A 24,584-nucleotide genomic window follows, 5' to 3' on the forward strand; every position below is an offset into this window, starting at 1 on the left:
ACAAAAAGACATAAAACAACCAAAAACACTTTCACACCGAGTCCAAAGAAGCGCTTTTCTGTCATTTTGCGTCTCTGTGTTTGTTTTATGTGTGTTGCTTTGTTTCATTTGTTTGTGTTTGACTTATAATAACATAACTTTGTTGTGGTGGTCATTTTTATCTCTTTTAATAGGAATATGTAGCCATTATGTAGTTGTGCTGGGACCTTCTAAACATTTTAAGCCTGTTTTTGTTTACATTTACTCTTTTTTTTTTCTTTTTTTTAGAAATATATCTTTATTTACTTATTTATTATGTATTTATTCTGTTTTGGAACTAATTAAAGACTTATCATATTAATCATTTCTAAAACAGAATTATTGTTAGTTTTTTGTGTAAAGTTATCAATATAATTATTGACGATATCCACCACAGGACCAAGGACATTAATTTAATTCGGGGACCAAATGAAGAAAACAAAGACCACATACACAAAAAAGACAAGATGCAGTCAAAAACATCCAAAATGAACACAAAGGAATTAAGAAGCATTTGTATAAATTTGCATCTCTGTATTTATTTTATGTGTTGTTTTGTTTAATTTGTTTGTTATATTACATAACTGTTTGTAGTCTTTTATATCTTCTTTTAGTGGTGGTTTCATGTCGCACCGTAACGTCCTTGTTGTTTTTGGCGCTTTTTAGACTTTTTTTGGCCTCCACAGATGATTGTTACATGGACAAAGTACGATATCTATGGAGGCACTTAGAAGACGTTGATTGGTCCAAACAGCGGACTGTAAGGGTGAGAGAGAACTGTGATTGGTCCAGGGATCACAAGCGCTGGCTCGGCCCTAAGCCGTTGAGTAGTGTGAGGTCAGGCTCCACCAATCCCACCCAGCACACACTGTTCAGGGGAAAGAGACGACAACATGGCCGAAGCAGAGAGTAGCGAGTTAACTTCTGGTGGAATTTTTCAGGAGATCTTCACTTCTCCGCTGAATCTGACCCTGCTCAGTCTCTGCTTTTTCCTTTTGTACAAAATCTTCCGCGGGGACAAACCACCGGAGCTCAGCGAGGAGGACAAACCACTGCCCAAAATGAAGAAGAGAGATTTTACGCTTGCGGAGCTGAAGCCCTACGATGGGCTGCAGAACCCGCGGATCCTCATGGCCATCAACGGAAAAGTGTTTGACGTGACCAGAGGGAAGAAGTTCTACGGACCAGGTAACGTTCGCGCGTGCAGTGGTTACTAACTGTGGTGTCCTCGTGCCACGAACAAAACCAACGGCAGTTAGTTTAGCGTGGGTTTTAGTTTAGTTACTATCGCTAAATGCAAAAAAAAAAAAAACTGTTGCTGCTTGGCACAACTTTTAGTTGACTTCTGTGTCTTGGAGCTGGCGCCACACCCCCTTTAGTTGTTTAACTGAGATCCCGTTTCATAACAGAGGGGCTGCGGTGGCCTTGGAGCCAGAGATCGTCTATGAAGACGTTGAGTTCTCCTTAGAAAAAGGGCTTGATCCCTGCAATGTTTAAAACATACCCGATGCTTCTTCTGTCCATAGAAGAGTCCAGTCTATTAGGGGTTTAAAACTGCAGTGGGGACCATTCAGGGTTTTATATGAGCCCCGGGGCATCCAGGTAATATAGTAAAAGCACAACAGTATGTACTGTGCGGATGGAGGACATAATATAGGAGTCAAAATATTGGTGCCTTCAGAGCTTGACACAAAGTAGATAGACTCTCTGATTGGTCTGAATGTGCTGTTAACATGTAGTTAATGTCTTAATAGCTGTTATCTAGATTGTTCTTTTTTATAGCTTTACATTTGGACTACTTTGAATTAATTTGACTATGTTTTTTTTGTAGTGACTAAGCAGAATTGATCTAAAACTCACTGCACCATCTTATGGTACAAACTGTTATTACACAAAAGTACAACCCAGCCCTGGTTCAGTTTCACTTGATGTCTCATCAATGCAATACACAACGCTTTGGACACAGATATAGCAGTTGTTTCTGATGATAGCTTTACAGAAAATGGACAACAATACGTTTAAACCAAACAAAATCACTTAAGCTGCACATTCCCATTTCTGAAAACCACTTTCTAAGAGGATGAAATGAAAGAGTGAAAACCACCAGGACTGTCATCTTTAACAAGTTTTTTTTAAGTTCCATTTAATTAATAAAAGCCAAAAATATGTTTAGCAAATGGCCAAAAATCTAAAGAAAAGTCTGAGGCCGTGAAAACACAAAATTTAAAAATTAGGTAAGTAAATTAGTTAGGGAAGTATCTGGATGTGGATGATATGATTTCCTGGACACAGTCAATTTTCTCTGTGACTTTTCACTTCTGTGGAAACGGGCACAGAGTGAGCACTCTCGGGTTTTGTCTTATCTAAGAATGTAACCTCTGTTGCGTGTAACCTCTGGACAACATGATAGTCATCTGTCACGCAGATTTTCTTAGTGCATTCCACACCCTGCCCTGTAGCCTAAATTCCACGGTTTGTCTCATTTCAGGAGTTTGGATCACTTATATTAAAATTTGCCCTCAAGTTGAAAAAGCTTTGGCAGCTCTCGAGGAAAACCTTAGGACTGGCTGTTGTTTGCTGTTGGGGGGGCAAATAAGGCTGATTAACTCTATATGCTGATCTTTTTGTTATATCTTTTAAATAAATCCAAACTGAGGCAGGTGGTCACTCATCTAGTTCAGTATACTCTGGGATAAGACAGCATTCGTTAGGAGTTTTAAACACCCTCAATGATATGAACCACATCTTTGGGGGGGTTTTGGGGAAAATGTATCATTATCTGTATTTGAAATAACCTTTCTTTAACGTCAGATTTTTCCTCAGCGCGCTCTGTGGTTTAAAGACAAATATTCAAGATATTTTCCCATGCACGATCATCTGATCGTATGTCTTCCTCACCTTGCAGATGGACCGTACGGAGTGTTTGCAGGCAGAGATGCATCCAGAGGTCTGGCAACCTTCTGCCTGGATAAGGAGGGCCTGAAAGATGAACACGATGACCTGTCGGACCTGAACTCCATGCAAAAGGAGAGCCTTTCTGATTGGGAGTCTCAGTTCACCAGTGAGTGGAAGATAAAGCACACTGTCAGGTTATTAGGGTCCAAAAATGCCACAGAAAAAAATTTAAAAATGTTTTACAATTCTTGTGTATTTTATAATTTACTAAGCATTTATAGTAAAATAAAGCCTGTACTTAGATCAACCAGGGTTTCAGTCAACAAGTATGTCGGGCAGTTTGATTTGCCAGCTCTTAATCCATTATCTCCCTTTACCCTTTAGCCACAAATATTTATTTTCCTCACTGTCAGTAGCCTGTTATCAGATTAAAAGGATATCAGATTACAACTGGATTGCTTTAAGATTGTTTCCCATCATGCTCATAGTGCAAATTTGCAAAAACATGTTGGAACCATGCAGGTGAAAAAGGAAGAGATTTTGGCCATCTCTGCCATTTATGTGTTCAGGGCTTTTTCCTGAAACAGCCCAGAAGCACAGAGAGAGAGCGATCAGAGAATGTCACTGCTTGTATGAGCTTAAACAAAATTGCAGTGATAAAATGTTTGATTTTCATAAGAAAATGAGAAAAAGAGTAACTTGAGGCGGCTCTGGATGAGTTTCATGGCCACCTCACGCAGGTGGCCTTGGTGTGAGGTCACATTAATAAAGTGAGACAGCTGCAGATCGCAACGTGCAGACCTTGGCTGTTTTCCCTTCGGGTCTTTTTTCTTTTTCTTTTTTTAAATTAGATTTTTGTTCTACGTTTCAGTGAAGTACGACTACATCGGCAAGCTTCTGAAGCCAGGAGAGGAGCCGACGGAGTACACCGATGACGAGGAAGGAAAAAACAAGAAGGCGAACTAAAACATGAACCGTGACCACAAGGGGGAACAAGATGCCTTAATGTATATTGGTAATTTGATAACCCTAATAGGGTCGCTGGAAAACTCCTCCACCTTCTGACCATCTACCACTACTTTTGGACCAATCTCGGCTTGTATACAATGACTGAATTCAGTTTATCTTTATTAATCTCGTCTACAGGCATTAACGGTTAGAAATGCAGCTTTCTAATGTAGAGTTCTTTAATTGTTTAGAGCTGTTACTGTAATCTCTCAAACACTGATCCACCAACCAATCCCAGCGTTTTGTTGAGCTCCTGGTAGTTATGTGGTGCTGAAAAAGGTGATCAGCTCATCTTGATGGTTGCCAGGTTTCGCTGTAGGGTCTCAGGAAGCGATTTTTGGTTATGATTGGCTGCCCATCAGAAACACCAGGCAGAGTTCTGTGCCTGAGATAACCATATTGCTGACATCCCCTCTCTGTGACCTCACAGAGACCCAAAAGTAGAAAAAACTGTCTGAAACTGAGCAGTGTATGTCTGAACCTTTGGCTCATAGGGGTTAGTTGTACATTTGAGTCTTTGGGCCTGTGTGATAAGAAAATCCATTGCTGTAAGATGACATAAATCACAATAATAAGACACTGCCCTTGACACAGACTTGCGTCATTAAATCAAGGCCTTAAAGGAGGTAGTCTAAACACTGCTGGTGTCATTGTTCTGTAGCCGCTACATTGTGCAGTTCCTAACATGATAAGTTAAATCTAAAACTCGTCCATTGTCACTTTAATTATAAGAGTAAGTACATTTTCCTTACAAACTACATCTAACTTTCACATCAGGCCTGTTGTACTGATGATCTCTGAAGATTTGTACCTGCATGCATGTTCAAACTGTAAGAGGATGATGATGTACCATAGGTCTGTTATCCCTACCCTTCGGCTTACTCCTAACAGTTCCTGTAGCTGGAAAAAAATATTCCAAGTATAAAGGTCAAATTTTGCATGGCATAATTAAATACACTAAATCTGTCCCAAAAATGAGCTGATTTTGAGGGGATTTGGTGGGAACCTTTAACATATTTGATTGATCTTATATCAATGTCTCCATAGTCACTATTAACAAGTGAAAGATCCCTGGTTTGACTCCAGGAAGAGACACAGATCCCTTTGGGGTTCTTTAAGGGTATCTTTCAGGAGGGAACAGCTGAAAGTAGCTTTATAATACTACTGTGACAGTGCAGGTTGATGTGTTTCCTCTGCATGGAAAGGCCATCTTCTCTCTCCCTCTGCTGTCTCCTGCGATCTTACCACAGAACAGCAGTTAAGCATTTTAGCATCTGGATTCAACATCCCAGACAAAGGATTTGCTGCTCTTTTCATTCTCAATTTGCTTTTTGACCTGTAAAAGCAGTAGACATGTAAAAACCTTGTCAGTAAATGAATTAGAAAAAATGCGTAATGGTAAGTGCGGTCACCGTGGTGCTCCTTTAAACGAACAAACATTTGGAAATTATTTCCCCCCATTTATTCTGTTTACCTTGATTTTAACACTAAATCCATGATGACAGAGAGACCAAAACCAACCCTCAGATCAGCTGTCATGGACGTAACAGCTAAACTTTGAAGCGTTTTCAAGCCTTTAGACGTGAGTTCATTTGTAACTCAGGAGTTGTTTCTGACTGTAGAAAAATGTTTTCTTCTATGTAACTTCCATTTAAAACAAACAAAACATCCAATATGTTGACATTCCTTGTATGCGTATATATATTATTCATCATACAGTCATACTGTTATAATCCTGAAATGATGTTTTGATTTAAATAAAAAAACTACAATATGAAGACTTGACTGTCTTGTGTCTTTCTATATCTATATTTAGATTTTTATTGAACATGTTTACATGCCTTTATGTTTATGCCCAATTCCGACCCTACCATCTGAATGGCTCAGCACAAATTAAGACCCATTAGACCATGTGATGTTTTTCCAGTCTCCTATTTGCCGAATCCACGCAAGCTCTTCTGACAGGAGTGGCACCCAGTGTGGTCTTTTCCTGATGTAGCCCATCTGGTTTAAGTTTCAGTGTGTTGTGTGCTCAGAGATGCTCTTCTGCATACCGCGGTTATAACGAGTCGTGTCATGGTGTGAGGACAACAACCTTGCCTTCAACACTGATAAGACAAAGGAGATAATAGTGGACATGAGGAAGAACAGCAGCACTACTGCTATGGACTGCCCTCGAGATGAAGGTTCAGAAGTGTGAAATCTAGAACATCCCGACTCAACAACTCCTTTTTCCCCACTGCTATCAGACTCCTGAACAGCTGACCTACCTCAACTGCAATTTTGCACATCAGGTTGCTTTGCACATTAAGCTCCTTTGTACATCCATCTAATCAAATCAAATCACCTTTATTGTCACATCACATGTGCAGGTACATTGGTACAGCACATGTGAGTGAAATTCTTGTGTGCGAGCTTCACAAGCAACAGAGTTGTGCAAAATACAAGAATGGCTACATCTGAAACTAATAAATATATGTACAATATATAATAGTATATGCATTTCTGGATGTGTATACTAAATATTTTTCTATGTGTGTGTGTGTGTGTGTACACATATTTTACAAATTAAATAGAGTAAACAATAAATAAAATAAATAAAATAAAATATACAGAGTGACATCAACATCTGCATACCACACTTTTCTTTGCTTACTTATTTGTAATTATTTATCTTTTTTATTATTTTTTTATCCGTATTTTATCTTTTTATTTATTTAATTTTATTTAATTTTATTTTTGTTCTTTTACCCCTTACCTAACTTGGCATTTGTGAATGGACAGCAAAGGAAGAGTGTCATTGCACAGAGAATGCTATTTCTTCTGTACTGACAATAAACACTTTGAATTTGAATTTGAGTTTCTGTTACCTTCCTATCAGCTCATAGGAGCCTGGCTATTCTCATCTGACCTCTTACATCAACAAGATATTTTCACCCTGAGAACTCACTGGGTAGTTTCTCTGTTTCTGGACCATTCTCTGTAATAGTTGTACAGGAAAATCTACGTGGATCAGTGTTTTCTGCAACAGTTTTCTACACTTCATTTACATCTGAAAAGCACTCTGATTTTAAAAAGTCCTGGATTGTGCCTGACAAACACACGATTCCTACAAAATGCAGAGTGAGTACTTGTGCAGAAAGCTCAGAACATTAGCATAAATGTTTGAGCTGGTAAACTTGTTAATTAGTTCTAAACTAATTTGTAGAAATTAACTAATAACCTACTCAGCCTACCCTAATCATTTTGTATCATCGATTTTAACCAAAAAAGTTATGTGTCAGAAGTGGGATTCGAACCCACGCCTCCATTCGGAGACCAGAAGTCCCGTCTCTGCGGAAGGAGATTATCCTTGAGTCTGGCGCCTTAGACCACTCGGCCATCCTGACACGGTGCTCAACGATGTTGTTAGTAGGGGTCTTAACCCTAACACTGTGTAGCCTATGATTTGATTCGATTGTAATATATGTCGTTATATTTCTTAACAAAAGCAACTGCCAGTTATGTGAGCGTATTTTACAACTTTATCTCAGCTTAAAGTGCGTATTTATCTTCTGTATTCACTTTTAATGTTAAGACTTTATCTGCGCATGCTCGTTTTAAGACTCGTGATGATGCTCCGTTCAGGGAATAGAGAAGAGTGGGATAAATATGAAGTCATTTATATTATCTTTAGCGGATATCCGTTTAATTTGACATAACTAAGCATCAGCATTAATTCCACAGGTTTTAATATAGTAGGTTGATGTGAAAATTGAAAAACATCGTCACGAGAACAGCTCGTTTGCTAGCGGAGACCAGAGCCTTTTTATGGAAGGTTGAATGACTTACTCAAGTACATTGGCGGGGACTATTTTACTATTGAACATGAACGCAGCATAACTTCCGCTTTGTCTACGTGCGGCGGCCATATTACACTTCCGTGCTTCAAGGGTATCTGAAGACATCAGGCTAGGCAACATGTACCGGTTTGGTAAAGCTGCAGTGAACATTAGCGGTAAGAAAGCAGTTATTTTCATATAAACTCGCCCTAAATGGTTGCGTTTTTAGATCGGTGTGCTGTTTAATACTAGTTGACCTGGAGAATGACAGTTTGATGGGCCGGTGACCGCAGTCAGCATGCAGACAGGCTAACCTTAGCACCACTGAAGGAGGAAATCTTAAAAAGCTGTTTTCCCGATTAATTTAATAACCAGAGTTATATCCCGTACGTGAGAGTCATTATTAGGTAGTCGTTTTAAAGTGCTCCTTATTCAATAAACATGTCGTTGTCCGACCCTCTGACCTGCGTAACTCGAAGACATGACAGGCTAACACACTTGCAATGCTCATTTCTTTATCGAGTATTTATTCATTTTTGAAAGTACGCGAATGTACCCGTCTGATGTGAGAGTGCGATACTGCAAGGGCAAATAAGATTAGTAAATCTCTTGACTTGCCCTTCTAAAAGAGGCTAGCAGAAAGCGAAATTGATTGTGGAAGTATTGAGCTTAACATTTAATACAGCGAATTGTACTCACAAATACTATTTATTACAGGAGAGCAGAATGTACGTGCTTATTTTAAGCATGTATTGGTTTCTTTAAACCCCACTTTAAAAATGAGTTACTGTGTATGTTATGAAAGGGGACAACTGTAAAAATACACAAAAACACATAGAAAATAGAAGCGCTCCATGAATACCTCTACATATACATCAATAATAAGATGAAGTAAAAAAATTAAACAAAAAGATGTTTGTTTAGATTTGTTTTGTTTTTATCATTAGTTTGTTACTGATTGATTTTGTTCCTTTTTTTTTTTTTTTTTTTTTTTTTTTTTTTAATTAATTGATTGTTTTCAGTAGTTTCTGTATATCATCTCTTTTCATTCTGACAGCTCAGTCATTAACATGAGGACTGTTTCTTCTTGTCATGTAGGCCAGGCCATGCGGCAGGTGAGGCATGGATCCAACCTCCCCCAGAATTTCCACTCAAAGTACGGTGCCGGTGTGTTGGTCAGTGGAGCCATCTTCTGCACAGCCGTGTGGGGATACGTAAGTTTGATCGCATCACATTTAGTTATGAGCATGACCTGAACAGACCTTAACATTGATAATATAGTCAGTGTGGTTGGATGTTTGGTGTGGGGGGAGGAGGAATAATCTATTTTTAAAGATAACAAAAAACATTGCGGTTAGTTTGGTCGATACTGAGATCACATTTGTTAAAACTATACTTTGGTTTAATTCAGTTTAAAACAGAATAAATGATTTAAATAAAGCAATTGCCAAGGTTTTGGGGACTGAATATAGACTCCCTACTGTATTGAGACGTTTGTTTCAAAATGAAATTCTACAGAATAACCATGTTTTCTGTATTGGTGTTTTTATTAAATGGCAAAAGTAAAAAGTAATTAAAAACAAAGTTTGATACTTCACATTCGCATTTTCCACTGATATGCAAATTTTTCAGTTTTTTAAAAATTGGTTTCATATTTCCAAACTTGTCTGTTTTCTCATTTTCACCAGGCAATTCTGAAAAAATAAATTTGACTTCTCTTGCTTCAGGTGCTAACTTCGACTGGCATCACCTGGAATCTGTCACCTGTCGGGAAGATCCAGCCCAAACCGTGGAGAGAGGAGTGAAGAGGTGCCATGACAGAGCTACCTTCCATCCAACCCTTCTGTTTGTACAGATGAATAAAATATCTGCGTGTTCAGACAGCAAATGCTCTTGTTTATTCCAACATGTTTCTTTGTCCAAATAAATTAAGTGTGATTCTACTGACTCCATCTGTTTGAATAAAGTTATTAGTTGGCTTGATATCAGACAGAACTGTTTTGAACTGAGGAAAAGTGAGTTGCTGAAGGGCATTAAAACATTTAAATAATACAGATTTTACTACCTGCCGTGTGTTTTTATTAGGCTTTTTAACAGAGGCTTAAGACATTTGAAGGGAGCAATATGGTAATCTAAAATTACAAGGTTTGTGTGATCATGAGAAATACTGTTACATGAGAAATACAGGCCTGAAAAACAAAAATAACCTGGAAAGCTTTGAATACCAATGTAGTCAGATTTTTAGTACACTCACTGGTACCAACCCATGTAGTTGACTTGAGATGAAGTTGAAGAATTTGGAGGTCATCCTTCATTATTCCATCCATTTGTGTTCAATGTACCAGTACCACTGTACCAGCCCCAGAGCATGATGCTATCTCTTTTGGGACCTTTGCAAAGTGGTGACACATTTTCTAACTAATGTACTCAGTACATCAAATATATTCATCCAAGGATGTGTATACAATAATAGAATAGAATAGCCTTTATTGTCATTGTACAGAGTACAACGAAATTGGAGTGCCACTCCCTTGGTGCAAGTTTCAATAATAAATATAAATGTAAAATATAAAAAGTACAAAAAAAACAATCGTAAGTACTCAAACAATAGTATGTACAATATATACAGGATGGCAGCATTAATATAATGACAGTATGAATAGCAGCATAATATAATGACAGTGACGGTATGGAATAGGTTCAATTGTTTTTGTGCTTATTTACTACGGTGATAGCTCTGGGAAAGAAGCTATCCCTGAATCTAAATAATCTGTTAAAAGATTTCTTAAGTTTTAGTTACTGGTATGTTTTTAAAATGTATTATGAATTTCATTCATTTATTCAAAAGTATTAATCGGTATTGACAGTTTTTACCTTACAGATATTACTTTCCTTATTATTAACCTAATTATATTTTTCCTTCATGTGCTTATTTTTGCAAAAATAATATCCTTGATGCTTTTGCCAGGGGTAGATCTAGAGAAATGTCCTTAGTTTTTTTTTTTACACATATGCAGCTGTTACTTTCTGTAATATGTATTATATATGGTTAAAATACATCAAAGTATACACATTTCATTTAAATATAGTCTAACACACAAATCTAACTCAAGCATCACACTCTTTTTTTAATAGAAAAAATAAAATTGTAACATGAGGTTTGTTACATTACATGAGAACACCACAGGCCTAAAACCTGCAGGTCTAACAATGGGAGGTGTATTGCTCCTCCTTTTTTCCACTTAGAGACAGCATTGCCTACTTTGACATTCAATAGTACCCTAATTTTTTTAACACACAAAACCAAACAATGACTACACTACACACTGACTATACTAGACAATGCTACACACTAACTACACCACAAAATGCTAAACTTCACAAATCTCTCACATTTCAAAACTCGCTCTCTCTCTCGCATTAGTCACACAAACCTCATGTGCTGCCATATCATTTTTTTATTGGTCGACACAGTACATTTTTCGTGGTAGCATTCTTTTCCTTTTTTTGTGCTGTCATTTGAAAATGACGTTTTTACCATTTTTTTCCTGCACTAAACGTGATGACAGTATTCAGGAAAAAAAGCATCAGTATATATAGTTTATTTTAATCATAATTATGGTTTTAGTGGCTATCAATAAAATTTAAAAAGAGCATATAGTCAGGGGCCGATCTACAGGGGTGGCATAGGGTGGCATGTGGAACCCTAAAATAATTTCTTGTCCCCCTTAGTGCCACCCTAGTTTTGCAGATGACTGACTGACTGGGGTGACAAAAGACTATTATATGGCGGCACATGCCACCCAATGCCATGACTGTAGATCCGTCCCTGGCCTTTGCTATATCTTCTAAAGTATGCAGGAGGGGAGGGGGGTTGAATGACATCCACTAAGTTCAGCTGATGCAGTAATCAGGAAGCATCAGAAGATAAACAGCAAACCGATCCAATCAGCGTGGAAGCTCTCCTAATGCATTAGCCAATCAGCAGCGGCGGGTGTGCGATTTGCCCTGCCCGGTGGTGTTCCTCCGCTGCGTTAAGGTCACCGCTGTCATTCGGTAGCTAACCAACAGCCGAAGGAGGCGGAGGAGATCCAGCAAAGGAAGGTGCACGAAAGAAGCAGCTAAACTCAGCAAAATGTCTCTGTCTAACAAACTCACCCTGGACAAGGTGGACGTCAAGGGGAAGCGGGTCGTTATGAGGTGAGCGTTAATTATCGCCTGGCAGTTAGCTTCTGCTGGCACCGTAGCGGCTAATCGGAAATGAGATTATTGATGAGCTTCTCCAAAATGTCGTGTTTGTTCTTCCTGCGGTGGCAGACTGTTTGGTGCTCACACACAGTGATGTGAGGGCATTAAAGTGATGGCTAAATGGTGTCTGAGTCGGTTTAGTCCGACGGGCAGACGACAGGAAGTGAACTAGTCGGTTGTCACGTTTTCCTTTCATGTTACGTGCCTGTGCGGAGATGCTGCATGGATGGATGGAACCACTGGCATCCGAGTCAGTCCTGTAAAATACACCAGCATCCCTCTAATAATAATGAGTTTGTCAGTTTAAAAACCTGAAAATTGATGATGAATGTTATTGAAGTCTTCAGATTTCAGCTTAGGCCTCAAAGGAGATTTTAAAGGTGATGATTCAGACAGCACCAGGAACTATTTCATATATATATAGAGGGAAAACTAGCAATTGTTGGCGTTATCTATGAAAGGGATTATTCATTTCATAGTTAATGATAATCGGCAAAAAATAGCTATCGCAAATATCCAGATTCACATTTTGACATCCATTCTCAGTAGTTTAGGAGGCCCAAAACAACCCAAAAAAGTTGAGTGATTTTTGAGCTGGGATATGAAGGTTGAGCCAAAGAAACACTTTAATTGCTTGAAAACTGAATCAAACAAGACTCTGACTTTATTAATCAGCCGACTGATCCACTTTAACAGGTAATGATTAGGTCACTGGCAATTCAGTCCAATTTGTTTGTTTTATTTTATTATTATTCCCATCATCCAGTGAAATCTCTCTAGCAGAAAAGATGCCCTGCATCCTAACTGGACAAAACTGAAGTCAAATTTATATTAGTCTAATTTGGCAGTCATTCACTTTATATTTCTGCAGCCCCCTCCAGTGATCTTGAAGGCACTTTTGAAACTGACACCATGTGTGAAAATGTCAGAGGGCCATGCTGGTTCGCTCAGTTTGGTGATGCAACACCAGGTGGCTTAGAACAAGGTTCACCCGTATTGCTGAGTGTTAAAAGGTCAAAATTCACCACATGTTGAGTTATGTGAGCGAATGTTGTGCCGGTCTAAGACAGTTAGACAATGGGTTACGTCAGATCACACCCAGGGCCTGTCGTGGCATGACACATGGTGGTGGTGGGTTTTTTTCCCCCAGATTCAGATGGAGGCAGTGAATCGGTGTTTCCTTACTGAACAAGGCTGGCCCTGAATTTAAAAGGGGGAGGGGCTCTTTATTGAAAAGGGGAAAGGGCTCTATGTTGCTATAGAGACCTGAAGTGGCTGACAGAATTGAAATGTGTTCAGCAGAGACTTGCAGCTGGCTTCCTCTGTCATGTAGGCTCCTGCTGCAGCAGCATGAAACATGTCAGTTTTAGGGTTGCAAAATTCCAGCGAACAGAAAGATGAAGGCAAAAATGGAGAGTCAAACACACTAGTGCTTTTTGGGGCTCTGTACAAAAGTGAGAAATACCCTCACATGTTAATGTACCAAACTTTACAGCATTAAAAAAAAGGTTTAAAGTTTTACTTGATGTCTTTATTAAGTGACTGAAAATTCCCATGAAAATCAGCTGCTGAGCTGCTGTTAACTCCTTCATTGAGCTTATTTCTAGTTGTAAAGCAGCTAAAAGAGCTTTAGAGTCCACTGTGCTATAAACCGTATAAAGATCTGCATTCAAGAGCAACAGGGGGGGAAATGCAGAAATTTACAGAAGTAGAGCGGAAAACTATCACAGCTTTTGGATGAGTGGCACCTGTGAACAAGATCCTACTGTTGAGCCTCTGAATTGCTGACTGATGGCTTTCAGACTAAGACAGTGGATTGCTGTAACAATGACTGCAGGTACAGAGTGCGTGCAGGCTGATCACATCTCAGAGCATCAGTTCCCCAGAGGGAGGGAAAGGAGAGGCAGTTATGTAACCGGCTGGAGTACGAGGGACACGGCGTGTACTCTAAGCTGCCAGTGTGCATCTATGAAAAGGAAAACTGTTTCAGTTCCTGGCTCAAAATGGGCTTTTTTTTTTCCCCACCTTTAAAAACAAAACAAAGTCGACCAATTTCATGCATGAGTAAAAAAAATTTTATTACTGTCCTGATGATTTTTGGGGGGATTCAAGGTTAAAACCTTGAAGGTTAAAACGTATGTTCCTCTCTACATAGGAAATAAAAATAAAGCGTGCTAAAAGTCATTTTAGAGGAAAGCTTCTCAGCTAATGGTATTGACTGCTTGGCATCAGGGGACTCGAGCTGTGTATAGCTGACTCCAGGAGTCAATAGAGGAAGGAGAAGGGACCAAACACTGAGCTAAAAATGGTGCAAGATTTAAATCAAGACCTCCTGTCTCAGCTGCCAGTTACATCTGGTTTCTAACAAATGGGTAAGGGGTATAGTCTTAAAGCAGGGGTGGGGGAACGCCAGGCCTCTAGGGCCGGTGTCCTGCAGGTTTTAGATGTGTCCTTGATCCAACCCAGCTGATTGAAATGACTAAATTACCCACTCAATATGTCTTGAAGTAATCATTTGATTCAGGTGTATTGACCCAGGGTGATATTTAAAACCTGCAGAACACTGGCCCTTGAGGCCTAGAGTTCCACACCCCTGTCTTAAAGTCTTGCCAAATTCCCTAAAATTTTGTAGCACTTTGTAGCATCCTGGTTTTATTTTCTGATGTGAAATGTTTCTTCTCTTTCAGAGTCGACTTCAACGTTCCAATGAAGGACAAGGCGATCACAAACAACCAGAGGTAGCATCTATCTTATTCTGAATCTTTTCAGTCTGTTATGTGTTAAGCAGCTGGGATTTCTAGAAGAGGAGTAGCAGATTTAGATTTGCTGAGAGCCTTCCTCGGAAATGAAAACTGAAAAAATATGTAGTTTCCTAGCATGCTTTAATTCTGTTAAAACTCCATACATCGATGTCAAGATCTCACTGGCCTTGATTTTTGACAAACGTAACTGTAGTCTTTTAACAGAAAAGGGAAGAATGTAACATTCCTAAAAGCAAGAACATTAATATTAAGTTTGAGTAAGTGTGACTTGATTCTTTTTTTCTAAACACTCCTGTTCACTTGTGTGGTGCCTTCAGGATCAAGGCAGCCGTCCCCAGCATCCAGCACTGCCTGGATCATGGAGCCAAGTCTGTGGTGCTGATGAGTCACCTGGGCCGTCCTGACGGAAACGCCATGCCTGAGAAATACTCCCTGGAGCCCGTCGCCGCAGAGCTCAAGACCCTCCTAGGGAGGTGAGATGATAGCCTGAATAAGTGGTGTTTGTTAACAAGGGCAGAGGTGGTGTCCTTGTTATGGTTGAAATATTCTGGTATTAGTAAGAAAGATATTAACGCTATTTTTGGTTGCTTCTAGCAAAGGCAGATTTGTTTCGTTTAAAATGTATATATCTGTCTATCTATACACTAAAGAAGAGAAGATCTGCTCTAAGAACCAATCATAATCACACTCACTAATTCTGTGACTGTAGGGATGTCACCTTCCTGAAGGACTGTGTGGGCCCTAAGGTGGAAGCTGCCTGTGCTGACCCCACCTCTGGATCCGTCATCCTGCTGGAGAACCTCCGCTTCCACGTTGCCGAGGAGGGCAAAGGGAAGGACCCCTCTGGGAACAAGGTGAGCTTCTGAGGTTTGAGTGTTAACAGTGGTTAGACTCGGCAGCGTTATGTGTGGTTTGGGCTTCAGTTTTTGTTTTGTTTTTTTGTGTGTGTCAGTTTTCCTAAAGACAGAATATTGGTCTGTCATCTAAGACTACAGTCATATTAGAAAATTGAATATTTAGTCTCTGAACTGCCATCGGTGTGAAGAAGAGCACGATAACTTACAGCTGCAATCAAGTTCCTGTTATTTTCAGAACTTGCATGTAGTCCTACAGTTTGTCTCTTTACTTCCAGTCCTCTACTTTTTTCTTTTTGCCTCCATCTAAAAGAAGTTGAACATTAACCTCTCACAACACACTGAAGTGAATTTTTCAGAGATTGAAATAATGTAGTTTGGCCAAATTGGTTTTTCTCTATTTGCATCACATGGCAATTTGCTGCATCACAAATGTAACTGAGCAAGTTGTTATTTGGCAACCAAGCCGTACACGGAGGACAGACCAGGCTCTATCCACGAACATGCTGCAGTTGAATTTTTGAGCACAAAAGACACAGAGAATGAGAGCGTCAGTGCGAAAGGGAATGTGGCCCAATCATTTTGTCAACATAATCACTGGAATTGGGCAGCACGGTGGCACGGTGGTTAGCACTGTTGCCTCACAGCAAGAAGGTCCTGAGTTCAATTCCACCATCAGGCCGGGGTCTTTCTGTGTGGAGTTTGCATGTTCTCCCCGTGTTTGCGTGGGTTCCCTCCGGGTACTCCGGCTTCCTCCCACCGTCCAAAGACATGCAGCTTGTGGGGATAGGTTAATTGGATAATCCAAATTGTCACTAGGTGTGAATGTGCGAGTGAATGTGAGTGTGAATGGTTGTCTGTCCCTGTGTGTTAGCCCTGCGACAGACTGGCGACCTGTCCAGGGTGTACCCCGCCTTTCGTCCTATGACAGCTGGGATAGGCTCCAGCGCCCCCCGCGACCCTGAAAAGGATAAGCGGAAGCGAATGGATGGATGGATGGATGAATCACTGGAAGGCAAAATTGTATTTGAAAATATGACCCAGGCCTCAGACAAAGGTGTCTTTTTATAGTTTAAAAAAAGTGTGTTCTATATTTTACACACTTTCAATAAGACCTAAAAAGATGCAAAGTGAAGCAGAAAAATGGCCAACACCTTGTCGGTTCAGCAGATTTTCTTTATGCTCGGTCACATGGAGGAAGACTCAGTCACTCCAGCTGCAGCTTCTCCTGAAATTGCTGCATCACCATCTGACATCACAGTGCTGGTGCAGAGACTGTTTTGTAGCACACTGTTAACCGCACTATGTTCGTAGGATAAACTAACTGTGAAAATGTGACTAAACTTTTCTAAAACCAGCTTTTCTAAAAAGCCCTAATGATGCAACACACACAATAATAGGCTTTCATTTACCTATTTAAGATAAATTTGGTCATTTGTGTTTTTATTGAGATTCATATTCGTCTACTCATAAGCCATTTATGGTGTGGTTTAGTAAGGCTGCTGTAGGAGCAATTTCCCATCTCTGGGATAAATAGTCTGGTTAGAGAATGCCTGGTCGCACTCCCTAATCTCCTCCTTTATGCTGAGGCATAAATAATGTAGCATATTCAAACTCGCAGACAGACGCTGTCTGAAATGAGCATCGGTCTGAGCCGTGGCCGAGCACCACTTTTGACCTGTTGACATTTATCTTGAAGGTCTGTGGGCTTTTCCTGTCCTGTGAGGCCTCGTTGGTATGCTGGTTGGTTTCTACTGTACCACTGTAGTGTATACACCACGGTCTCTTTATTTTTAGCTCATTATAAAAACATGAAATGGTCTCACTTTCTCACTTAAATGGGCGCTCCACTGCTTTTTACACAAGGATCGGTTTGTCGCCAGGAGGAGGACTCGGCCTGTGAAACTGTAAAGTGTTTTCTGTAGCTGTGACATTTCACTGATGAACTTTCACAGAAGTTCATCAGGGTTATTTCAGCTTGGAGGTCTGGCTATTAAAAGCATCACTGTGTCGAACTATGGGGGAAGATCCATATTTAGTTTTACCCAGTTTATTTTTTGGCCTGAAGCAAGTAGTTAGTCTGGTCAAGTAATGGAAAACTAATCTGCAGCTATTCAATTATTTTACAAAAATTGCTAACTTCTGTTGGTTTCTGAAGCTCATACTCTTTGGAGGGGGGTAAAAGTTTAAAGCCTGAAACCTGTCCCTTGGAAAGAAGTGACCTGGGCTCCCTGGCATTTGGTCGACCTCTAAAGAGCTCTCTTGACCTTTACTCTGCCTACAGTCTCACAGTTGTGACCTTTCCCTGTTAAAGTGCATCAGAAACCTGACCCACAATGTACTGACTGAATCCTGATGGATAAACTGAGTTCATATTGACAGCAGTCCGATTATACCTGGACACAAAACGGAGTTGAGCTTGAAGATATTTGGGTATGTAGGTGTTGCCCTCTGCTCATTGGTGGCAGGTAGATTAGCTTTTATTTGTATGTGGACAGTGGAACTGGATTGGAGCTGAAACAAGGAAAAACTGCTTTGAGATCAGGATGATGAGACATGCAGCATCAGTTCACAGGACTTAAACGAGTCCCTGAATTTAGGCCAACAGTCTTGTTGAAGTAAAATGAACTCTTGCTTTTGCACTTTGCAGCCTTAACAAATGGTGTTTGTCTTCTCTTGTCTTTCCAGACGAAGGCAACCCAGGAGCAGATTGATTTCTTCAGAGCGTCTCTGTCCAAACTGGGAGACGTTTACGTCAACGATGCCTTTGGGACGGCTCACAGAGCCCACAGGTGAGCGCCACGCAGGTCAGGTGGATACAGTGATGATCACTAGGTGAAATCTGCGGTCTCAAAGCAGATGGTCTTTGAGAAGTTTCAATTCGATTAGTTTAATTAAATGGTATAATTCAGTAGTTTGTAACTTCTTCATCCTTGTCGCTGTTAGCTCCATGGTGGGAGTGAATCTGTCTCAGAAGGCAGCTGGTTTCCTCATGAAGAAGGAGCTCGACTACTTCGCCATGGCTCTGGAAAAACCTCAGAGGCCCTTCCTGGCTATCCTCGGAGGGTGAGAACATCTCTTTTTAACAGATGAATTTTTAAAATGTTGGCTGGACAATATAAAAAAAAAAACTACGCAGAGCATGGTCACTAGTTCTGATTTGTGTCCACTTTAGACATTATTTTCTTCTGCTCAGTTCTTTAGGAAGGGTCACAGGGTGTCCAGCCAGGAATAGAGGAAAAGCTCATTATATTGTCTGTGGTGTCACTGTGCACTGCTTTATTCAAGGCTCAGTGAGCAGGCAGATCCAGGATTAAGATTTAAGTTGATTTTGATTTATACTCTAACCCCTGATTTATGGTCACAAATATTTGGTGGTCAACAAGCAAAATTTTATGTATGTTTTAAACCTTTTATCATGTGTCTGCAAATTATGCTCAGAAAGAAAACTGCCCATTAACCTTCTGTGCACAGAAGTAAAACTACAGTTTCCATCATTAAGTGAGGACTTCCAAAATAAACAACTTTATTTTCTAACAGTTGCTAATCGTGTCAAAGTCTTGTATAAGGTAACCATTAGAATGTATTTCTATTTAATTGTATAGAAATTGCTTCTATACAGTGAGAATAAGAGCTGCTTCTCAGGAATAATGACTTGATCAACAGTTTTAGTGAGACTGTGGCACTGTTTCCTGTAGCTTTGTACCTCTGTCCTGCCGTGGTTTCATAACCCTTAACTTGCTTGGTCTGCTGCCAGCCAGATGTGGCAACATGCCAGAGTACATTGTGCAACAATTGCTGGCAGTCGGCGTCGACTGCTGCAGCCAATCAGCTCCTCTGTGAGGATGCTGACCATTAGTGTGTAAATGATCTGCGTCGACTGCTGTTGTTAAACCCCTGACTTACAACATTACACCTGCAATAGGAGACTGCAGACTTTTCTGCAGCTCAAAGTCATCAGCGGTGAGGTTAATGGTACAGAGGTGCAGATAAATCGATTAGCAGCTTCGCTTTCTGATTTCACTGACATAATTCTTTTTAATAACTACAGTTGAAATGTAATAACAGTGCAGATCTATTGATAAGGGTTTGGTATAATGACAGAAGGTTGTGTTCGAATATTGGAATAAAAAAACAACAACAAAAAACCAGATTATTCAACCATTTCTTGTCATTAATGGTTTTCCTGCACTGTTCTGTGTGGTGGGATGCAATACAATATAATATCTAAGCAGCTCCATGAGCCAATATTTAACAATAATGGAGAAATAATGCACTGCTAAAAGACTTTGAATTACTAAAGTTTGTCTCAGTGTAACTAGATGCTACTTTTACAAAGAAGAGTTTCATTCAAAGCCAAAGACTACAGCAGCTGTCACGAAGCCTACATGAAACCCTTAAAGCATAAAGGAAGAGGAGGAGGCCCTCACAGAGAGCCAGTGAATATTTTTGCTTGAAATGCCTAATCTTATATAATCAAAGACTTAATTGAATTATTGACTCACAGAACTTTGCATTAGGAGGCAGTGGGTTCACCAGATGCCCTGCGGCGAAAGACTGTGCAGTTTTGATAAAGAGAGAAAATCTAAGGATAAAATTTGGCTATGACATCTTAACTAATAAAATAAACCAGTTTTTAGCTCCTGTATGTACAGATGAGTGAATTTCAGGATTGTCACTGTTTGTCTGTCCTGACGTGTTTTCTCTGTTTTAGAGCAAAGGTGAAAGATAAGATCCAGCTGATCAACAACATGTTGGATAAGGTTGATGAGATGATCATCGGGGGTGGCATGGCTTTCACCTTCCTCAAAGTCCTCAACAACATGGAGGTGAGGAGGAGGATGCGTCACCAAAGCAATTCGAAAATCAAACCGTTAAAAATGGTGGCTCAAATGACTTCACCTGATGGAGGTCGCCTGCTCTGTGCCTCAGAAAGCTTTGAGCTTCAGCTCATTGTTTAGCTGTACATAGTTTGCATTTACACTTGCTCCCCTTGTGCTGGATGAACTTCCCAAAAAAGACGACTCGGTTAAAAAAAACAAATCGCATACAACACACTATTAAGTTAAAACAGTGATGCTTTTTGAGTCTTGAGTGGATATGTTTCTTAGTTTTCCATGAGTATTCATGTTTTAACCTCAGTGTTCAGCCTCAGGTAGATTAATAAAATAAAATTTCTCCTTCTAATGGAGCTCACACTTGGACTTTTGTAGTGACGAAACGGTCTTGTGAAACAGTTTTGTTTGCATCACTGCAGAGACCGAAAGTCACGATTGTGACCTAAATTTGACTTCTTGACAAGCAGATTTTATTCAGTTTCCTCCTCCTGGTTTTATTTGCCCAGTTTATGAAATGAATAGCTACCACAAACCCAATAATAGTGATAAGTTGCTGCCTGCCTGGGCAAAAAGATTCCTAATCTCACTAAGCTCACAGTTGAACTATGAGGCAAGAGCAGAGGTATGAAGACAGAGTGGGTGTGAGGTGAAAGAAGCTGGAGCTCTTAAAAATGACAGGCCGTTACTTATTGTGATTTGTGCCTCAATGCAAACAGTTACAGGTGCAGCTATAAAATTCTTATCCCAGTCATTTGTGACATTGCATAACTTTTTAGATTTAGTATACTTGGAAACTACAAAAAGGTGAGGTTATTTTGCACCACAATGGGCAAATCTGCCCTGTGAAACGGGCATCCTCCTACTGTTCCTGTTTGAGCGGTAAATGTTGTGTTGTGTACATTCCTAAATGATCTTGATCCATCTGAGGCTGCAAGATATCAGAAAGCTGTTGTCACTTCCCTTTAAATGGCACTGAGCGTCTCCACTAGAAATGACACAAACTTGCTCAACACATGAAGGGTGTGAAGTAAAATAAGTTTCAGCATCAGCTTAACTCGACAGTTTTCATCTCGTGGGGTAGCTTCGGTGCAACTTCCAAACATTAAGTAGGACTTGAACACAAAACCTCTTTGAGACTCGTATAGAAGAAAACCCAAAATATGAATCATGCAGTGATAAATGTCTGCAGATTTGAGTAAATGTTTTTTCTTCTTGCAGTCCTGTCTGTATCATAAAGAAACATCAGATTTCAGAGGGCTGTATATTAATTTATTTTTTAAAGTAATAGTCATGGAAGTTTACGGTAAATCTTAAAATGTATAGCTGAATATAAAGTTTTAGATGCAAAACTTAGGATGTTCAAAAGTGTTCAATGTGTCCCCATTCTGAATACTCTTCGTATATAGTTCCTCAGATTTACTTGTTTTTAATTGTGTCTTTGCTGGTTTCATGTAAGTCACAAATCTTTTCTCCCGTCCTCCTGCTCCTGTCAGATCGGTACCTCCCTGTATGACGAGGAGGGCGCCGGCATCGTCAAAGACCTGATGGCCAAAGCTGAGAAGAACAAAGTCAAGATCACGCTGCCCGTCGACTTCGTCACTGCTGACAAGTTCGACGAACATGCCGCCACCGGTACTGCAACAGTTGCTGCTGGCATCCCCGCCGGCTGGATGGTGAGAAAGGACAAGTTATTTTAAATTAAAACTACTTAATGGACTATGAAAAAAGGTTAAGCATTCTTTCCTCCTCTGCAGGGTCTGGACTGTGGACCCGAGAGCTCTAAGGCCAACGCAGAGGCGGTCGGCAGGGCCAAGCAGATCGTGTGGAACGGTCCGGTCGGTGTGTTCGAGTGGGACAACTTCGCTAAAGGGACGAAGAACCTGATGGACAAAGTGGTCGAGGTGACCAAATCTGGCTGCATCACAATCATCGGTAAGAAAGAGGAGACGAATGGGGAGCGTGTTCCTTAGTTTCACTCAGTTTCATCCCTCGCTCATCACAAGGAGATTTTACTGTGATTTATTTGTAGTCTGGTTTATGGGACACAAGTGTTTACTGGAGACACACAGGGACTCGTGCTGCATTCAAGAACATTACGTTTACTTATAGTGCAGCTTTACAGTTCGGACTTTTTTTTTTCTTTTTTTTTTTTTTAATCATTCAGGTTCAGTTCCATATTTATATTTTTTTAGATCTTGTTCTTTTACTACTGACAAATCGTAATAAACAAAATGTTTGAGTATGCAAAGCTGAGGAGAAAAGCTTTGTTTCCTGTCTCTCTGCACCTTTTAAACTGTCAGATAAAAGCAGATCTTTCATAATGAGGTGCGTTCTTACATCTGGTTTGTTTGCTGTACAAACAGTAGCACCACATGTGCAGTTAGTCCAAAAATGAGTCATTTATGATGGTTTTACTGCAGCCATGTCACCTTCTTAATAACATTCAGTGATCGTAAATGTTATGAGGGGGTTTACAGCGAGATTAAATGATGAGGCTGTTTGATTGGGTGAAAAAAAAAAAAAAAAAAAAAAACATAAATGTGTGGAATGTGCACAAAGAGCAAGTAAAAGTATAATTTAATGGTGTTTTTGTACCTTTAAATCGTTCACGTGTGTTTGTTCAGGTGGGGGTGACACCGCTACTTGCTGCGCCAAGTGGAACACAGAAGACAAAGTTAGCCATGTCAGCACGGGAGGCGGAGCCAGCCTGGAGCTGCTGGAGGGTGTGTGATGGGAGAAGCTGCCCCATGTTCACTCACAGAATAGAAAACACTGTTTTTAACATGTTGAGCCTGACTGAGCATCTGCTCTTTGTGTCCTCAGGTAAAGTCCTGCCAGGTGTGGACGCCCTGAGTAACGCTTAAACCTTCATCAACTGGAGAGCGAGTGTGTGTACGAGAGGTGGTTAGCTACACAGCCAGACTCCTGTTTACTCCCAGAACATCCCCAGAAGTGAAATAAGACACATCCCATCTTTACCCTGCAGCCGTTTCATGTTCAGTCTTTGTTTTTGAAGTTGTGACTCAGAGGAGGAAAACGTTACCTCACACCTGCTGTCATTACTGAGTAGAGCGCCCTGCCTTACTTCGACATGCTTCTCAAAGCCACTCTGCTGAAAGTAGGAGCCTTTACTTAACGGTTAGGACAAAAAAGATCAACCTCATCGAGGTGGAAGTCGTTTCTTTCTGCTGAAACACAAACGGCCTCTGCAATGACTGAATCTGGGTTCAAACAGCAACGTCTGCTTCACTGTAAACTTCCTCAGTGGCTCGTGTGTGTAAATGTTTTGCTGCGTCACTTTTGCCTCCCTGGGAACGTCACTGCACCACCCTGAGTGTATATACATGCAAAGTATATATATATTAAAATGTATGAGAGAAATGGTAACTTGGTGTGTTACATTTTGTCTGTTGGCACTAATGTTTGCTCTGGTCGTCTGTCCTCTGTGGTGGTTGCTGGTTTCGAGCGGCTTCAGACAGATGTCTCGGCTGATCTGTTCAGGCTAATAAAACTGTCTCTGTGTTAAAAACTCTGCTGTGAACGACTCCTCCTTTGAAGGTGTTACTGTCATAGAAATGCAGCCATTTACTGGTGAAACTGATGACGCGATAAAGCTTATTCTGGGTTATCTGCACTACCAGGAAAGGAAACAAAGTTATTTAACTTTTTGGTGAACAAAGGTTAAAAAAAAAAAAAAAAAAAACGGGGTGAAAAATTAAAATATTTTGTGAACTTTTAAAACTGAATAAGTTAGCAGAGCTATTATTGTTTTGTTTTCCATGTTTCCATTATCTAGTAAAGCTCAAATATAAGCATTCAAACTTGCATGGACTTCTATTGATAAAATGTATGCAAAGAGTCTCTGTATTTAGTGTTGATCCTTCATAATGTCTCCAAATCTCAGTGGCATGCCTGACTTCAGTGTCAGGGTTCAAATCCTGATGGTGAGACACATTTTTGTGGTCTTCTGCTGGTCTACCTATATTATGAGTAGCTCATGACTTTTAAAGGTTACCCTTATTAACCATAAATAGTAGACTTGAGTCTGCATACAAACTATCATGAGAGTAATAGGGGCTCAAATTCTGGATCAAACAAGTCGTACCAGGATTGACAACAAATGTCTCTTTATGATGTAAT

General features: G+C 40.1%; 3 protein-coding genes and 1 non-coding gene across 4 annotated transcripts; 3 read left to right on the forward strand and 1 right to left on the reverse strand.

Moving 5' to 3' along the window:
- The first annotated feature begins 789 nt into the window (after positions 1–789).
- pgrmc1 (progesterone receptor membrane component 1) lies at positions 790–5,699 on the forward strand. Its single transcript, XM_085470853.1, has 3 exons — positions 790–1,206; positions 2,924–3,079; positions 3,785–5,699. Exons 1-3 carry the CDS (start codon positions 912–914, stop codon positions 3,877–3,879), a joined length of 546 nt encoding a protein of 181 aa, XP_085326979.1. The 5' UTR covers positions 790–911; the 3' UTR covers positions 3,880–5,699.
- A 1,500-nt stretch (positions 5,700–7,199) lies between these two features.
- On the reverse strand, positions 7,200–7,310 carry trnal-caa (transfer RNA leucine (anticodon CAA)). The gene is made up of 2 exons: positions 7,273–7,310; positions 7,200–7,245 (listed from the first exon to the last, which is right to left on the reverse strand). It is a non-coding gene; the product is annotated as a tRNA-Leu (tRNA).
- Positions 7,311–7,802: 492 nt separating this feature from the next.
- Positions 7,803–9,689, forward strand: cox7b (cytochrome c oxidase subunit 7B). The gene is made up of 3 exons (XM_085470854.1): positions 7,803–7,918; positions 8,841–8,956; positions 9,470–9,689. The coding sequence occupies exons 1-3, from the start codon at positions 7,882–7,884 to the stop codon at positions 9,545–9,547; spliced, it is 231 nt and encodes a 76-aa protein (XP_085326980.1). The 5' UTR covers positions 7,803–7,881; the 3' UTR covers positions 9,548–9,689.
- A 2,071-nt stretch (positions 9,690–11,760) lies between these two features.
- Positions 11,761–23,973, forward strand: pgk1 (phosphoglycerate kinase 1). Its single transcript, XM_085470855.1, has 11 exons — positions 11,761–11,942; positions 14,678–14,728; positions 15,070–15,225; positions 15,462–15,606; positions 18,295–18,398; positions 18,553–18,672; positions 20,321–20,435; positions 21,938–22,117; positions 22,199–22,376; positions 23,069–23,167; positions 23,268–23,973. Exons 1-11 carry the CDS (start codon positions 11,878–11,880, stop codon positions 23,306–23,308), a joined length of 1,254 nt encoding a protein of 417 aa, XP_085326981.1. The 5' UTR covers positions 11,761–11,877; the 3' UTR covers positions 23,309–23,973.
- Positions 23,974–24,584: the final 611 nt, after the last annotated feature.

The sequence above is a fragment of the Copadichromis virginalis genome, linkage group LG10, assembly GCF_057382275.1.
Source record: "Copadichromis virginalis isolate Kocher_CV1m ecotype Utaka linkage group LG10, C_Virginalis_male_GT1.1, whole genome shotgun sequence".
Taxonomy (NCBI): domain Eukaryota; kingdom Metazoa; phylum Chordata; class Actinopteri; order Cichliformes; family Cichlidae; genus Copadichromis; species Copadichromis virginalis.

Excerpts from the sequence above, each read along its gene's own strand:
- pgrmc1 (XM_085470853.1), top strand. The coding sequence starts at position 912 with ATGGCCGAAGCAGAGAGTAGCGAGTTAACTTCTGGTGGAATTTTTCAG. Across the intron at positions 1,207-2,923 it reads GAAGAAGTTCTACGGACCAG|ATGGACCGTACGGAGTGTTT; the intron begins GTAACGTTCGCG and ends CTCACCTTGCAG. Across the intron at positions 3,080-3,784 it reads TTGGGAGTCTCAGTTCACCA|TGAAGTACGACTACATCGGC; the intron begins GTGAGTGGAAGA and ends TCTACGTTTCAG.
- cox7b (XM_085470854.1), top strand. The coding sequence starts at position 7,882 with ATGTACCGGTTTGGTAAAGCTGCAGTGAACATTAGCG. Across the intron at positions 7,919-8,840 it reads AGCTGCAGTGAACATTAGCG|GCCAGGCCATGCGGCAGGTG; the intron begins GTAAGAAAGCAG and ends CTTGTCATGTAG. Across the intron at positions 8,957-9,469 it reads GCACAGCCGTGTGGGGATAC|GTGCTAACTTCGACTGGCAT; the intron begins GTAAGTTTGATC and ends CTCTTGCTTCAG.
- pgk1 (XM_085470855.1), top strand. The coding sequence starts at position 11,878 with ATGTCTCTGTCTAACAAACTCACCCTGGACAAGGTGGACGTCAAGGGG. Across the intron at positions 20,436-21,937 it reads AAGTCCTCAACAACATGGAG|ATCGGTACCTCCCTGTATGA; the intron begins GTGAGGAGGAGG and ends TGCTCCTGTCAG. Across the intron at positions 22,377-23,068 it reads TGGCTGCATCACAATCATCG|GTGGGGGTGACACCGCTACT; the intron begins GTAAGAAAGAGG and ends GTGTTTGTTCAG.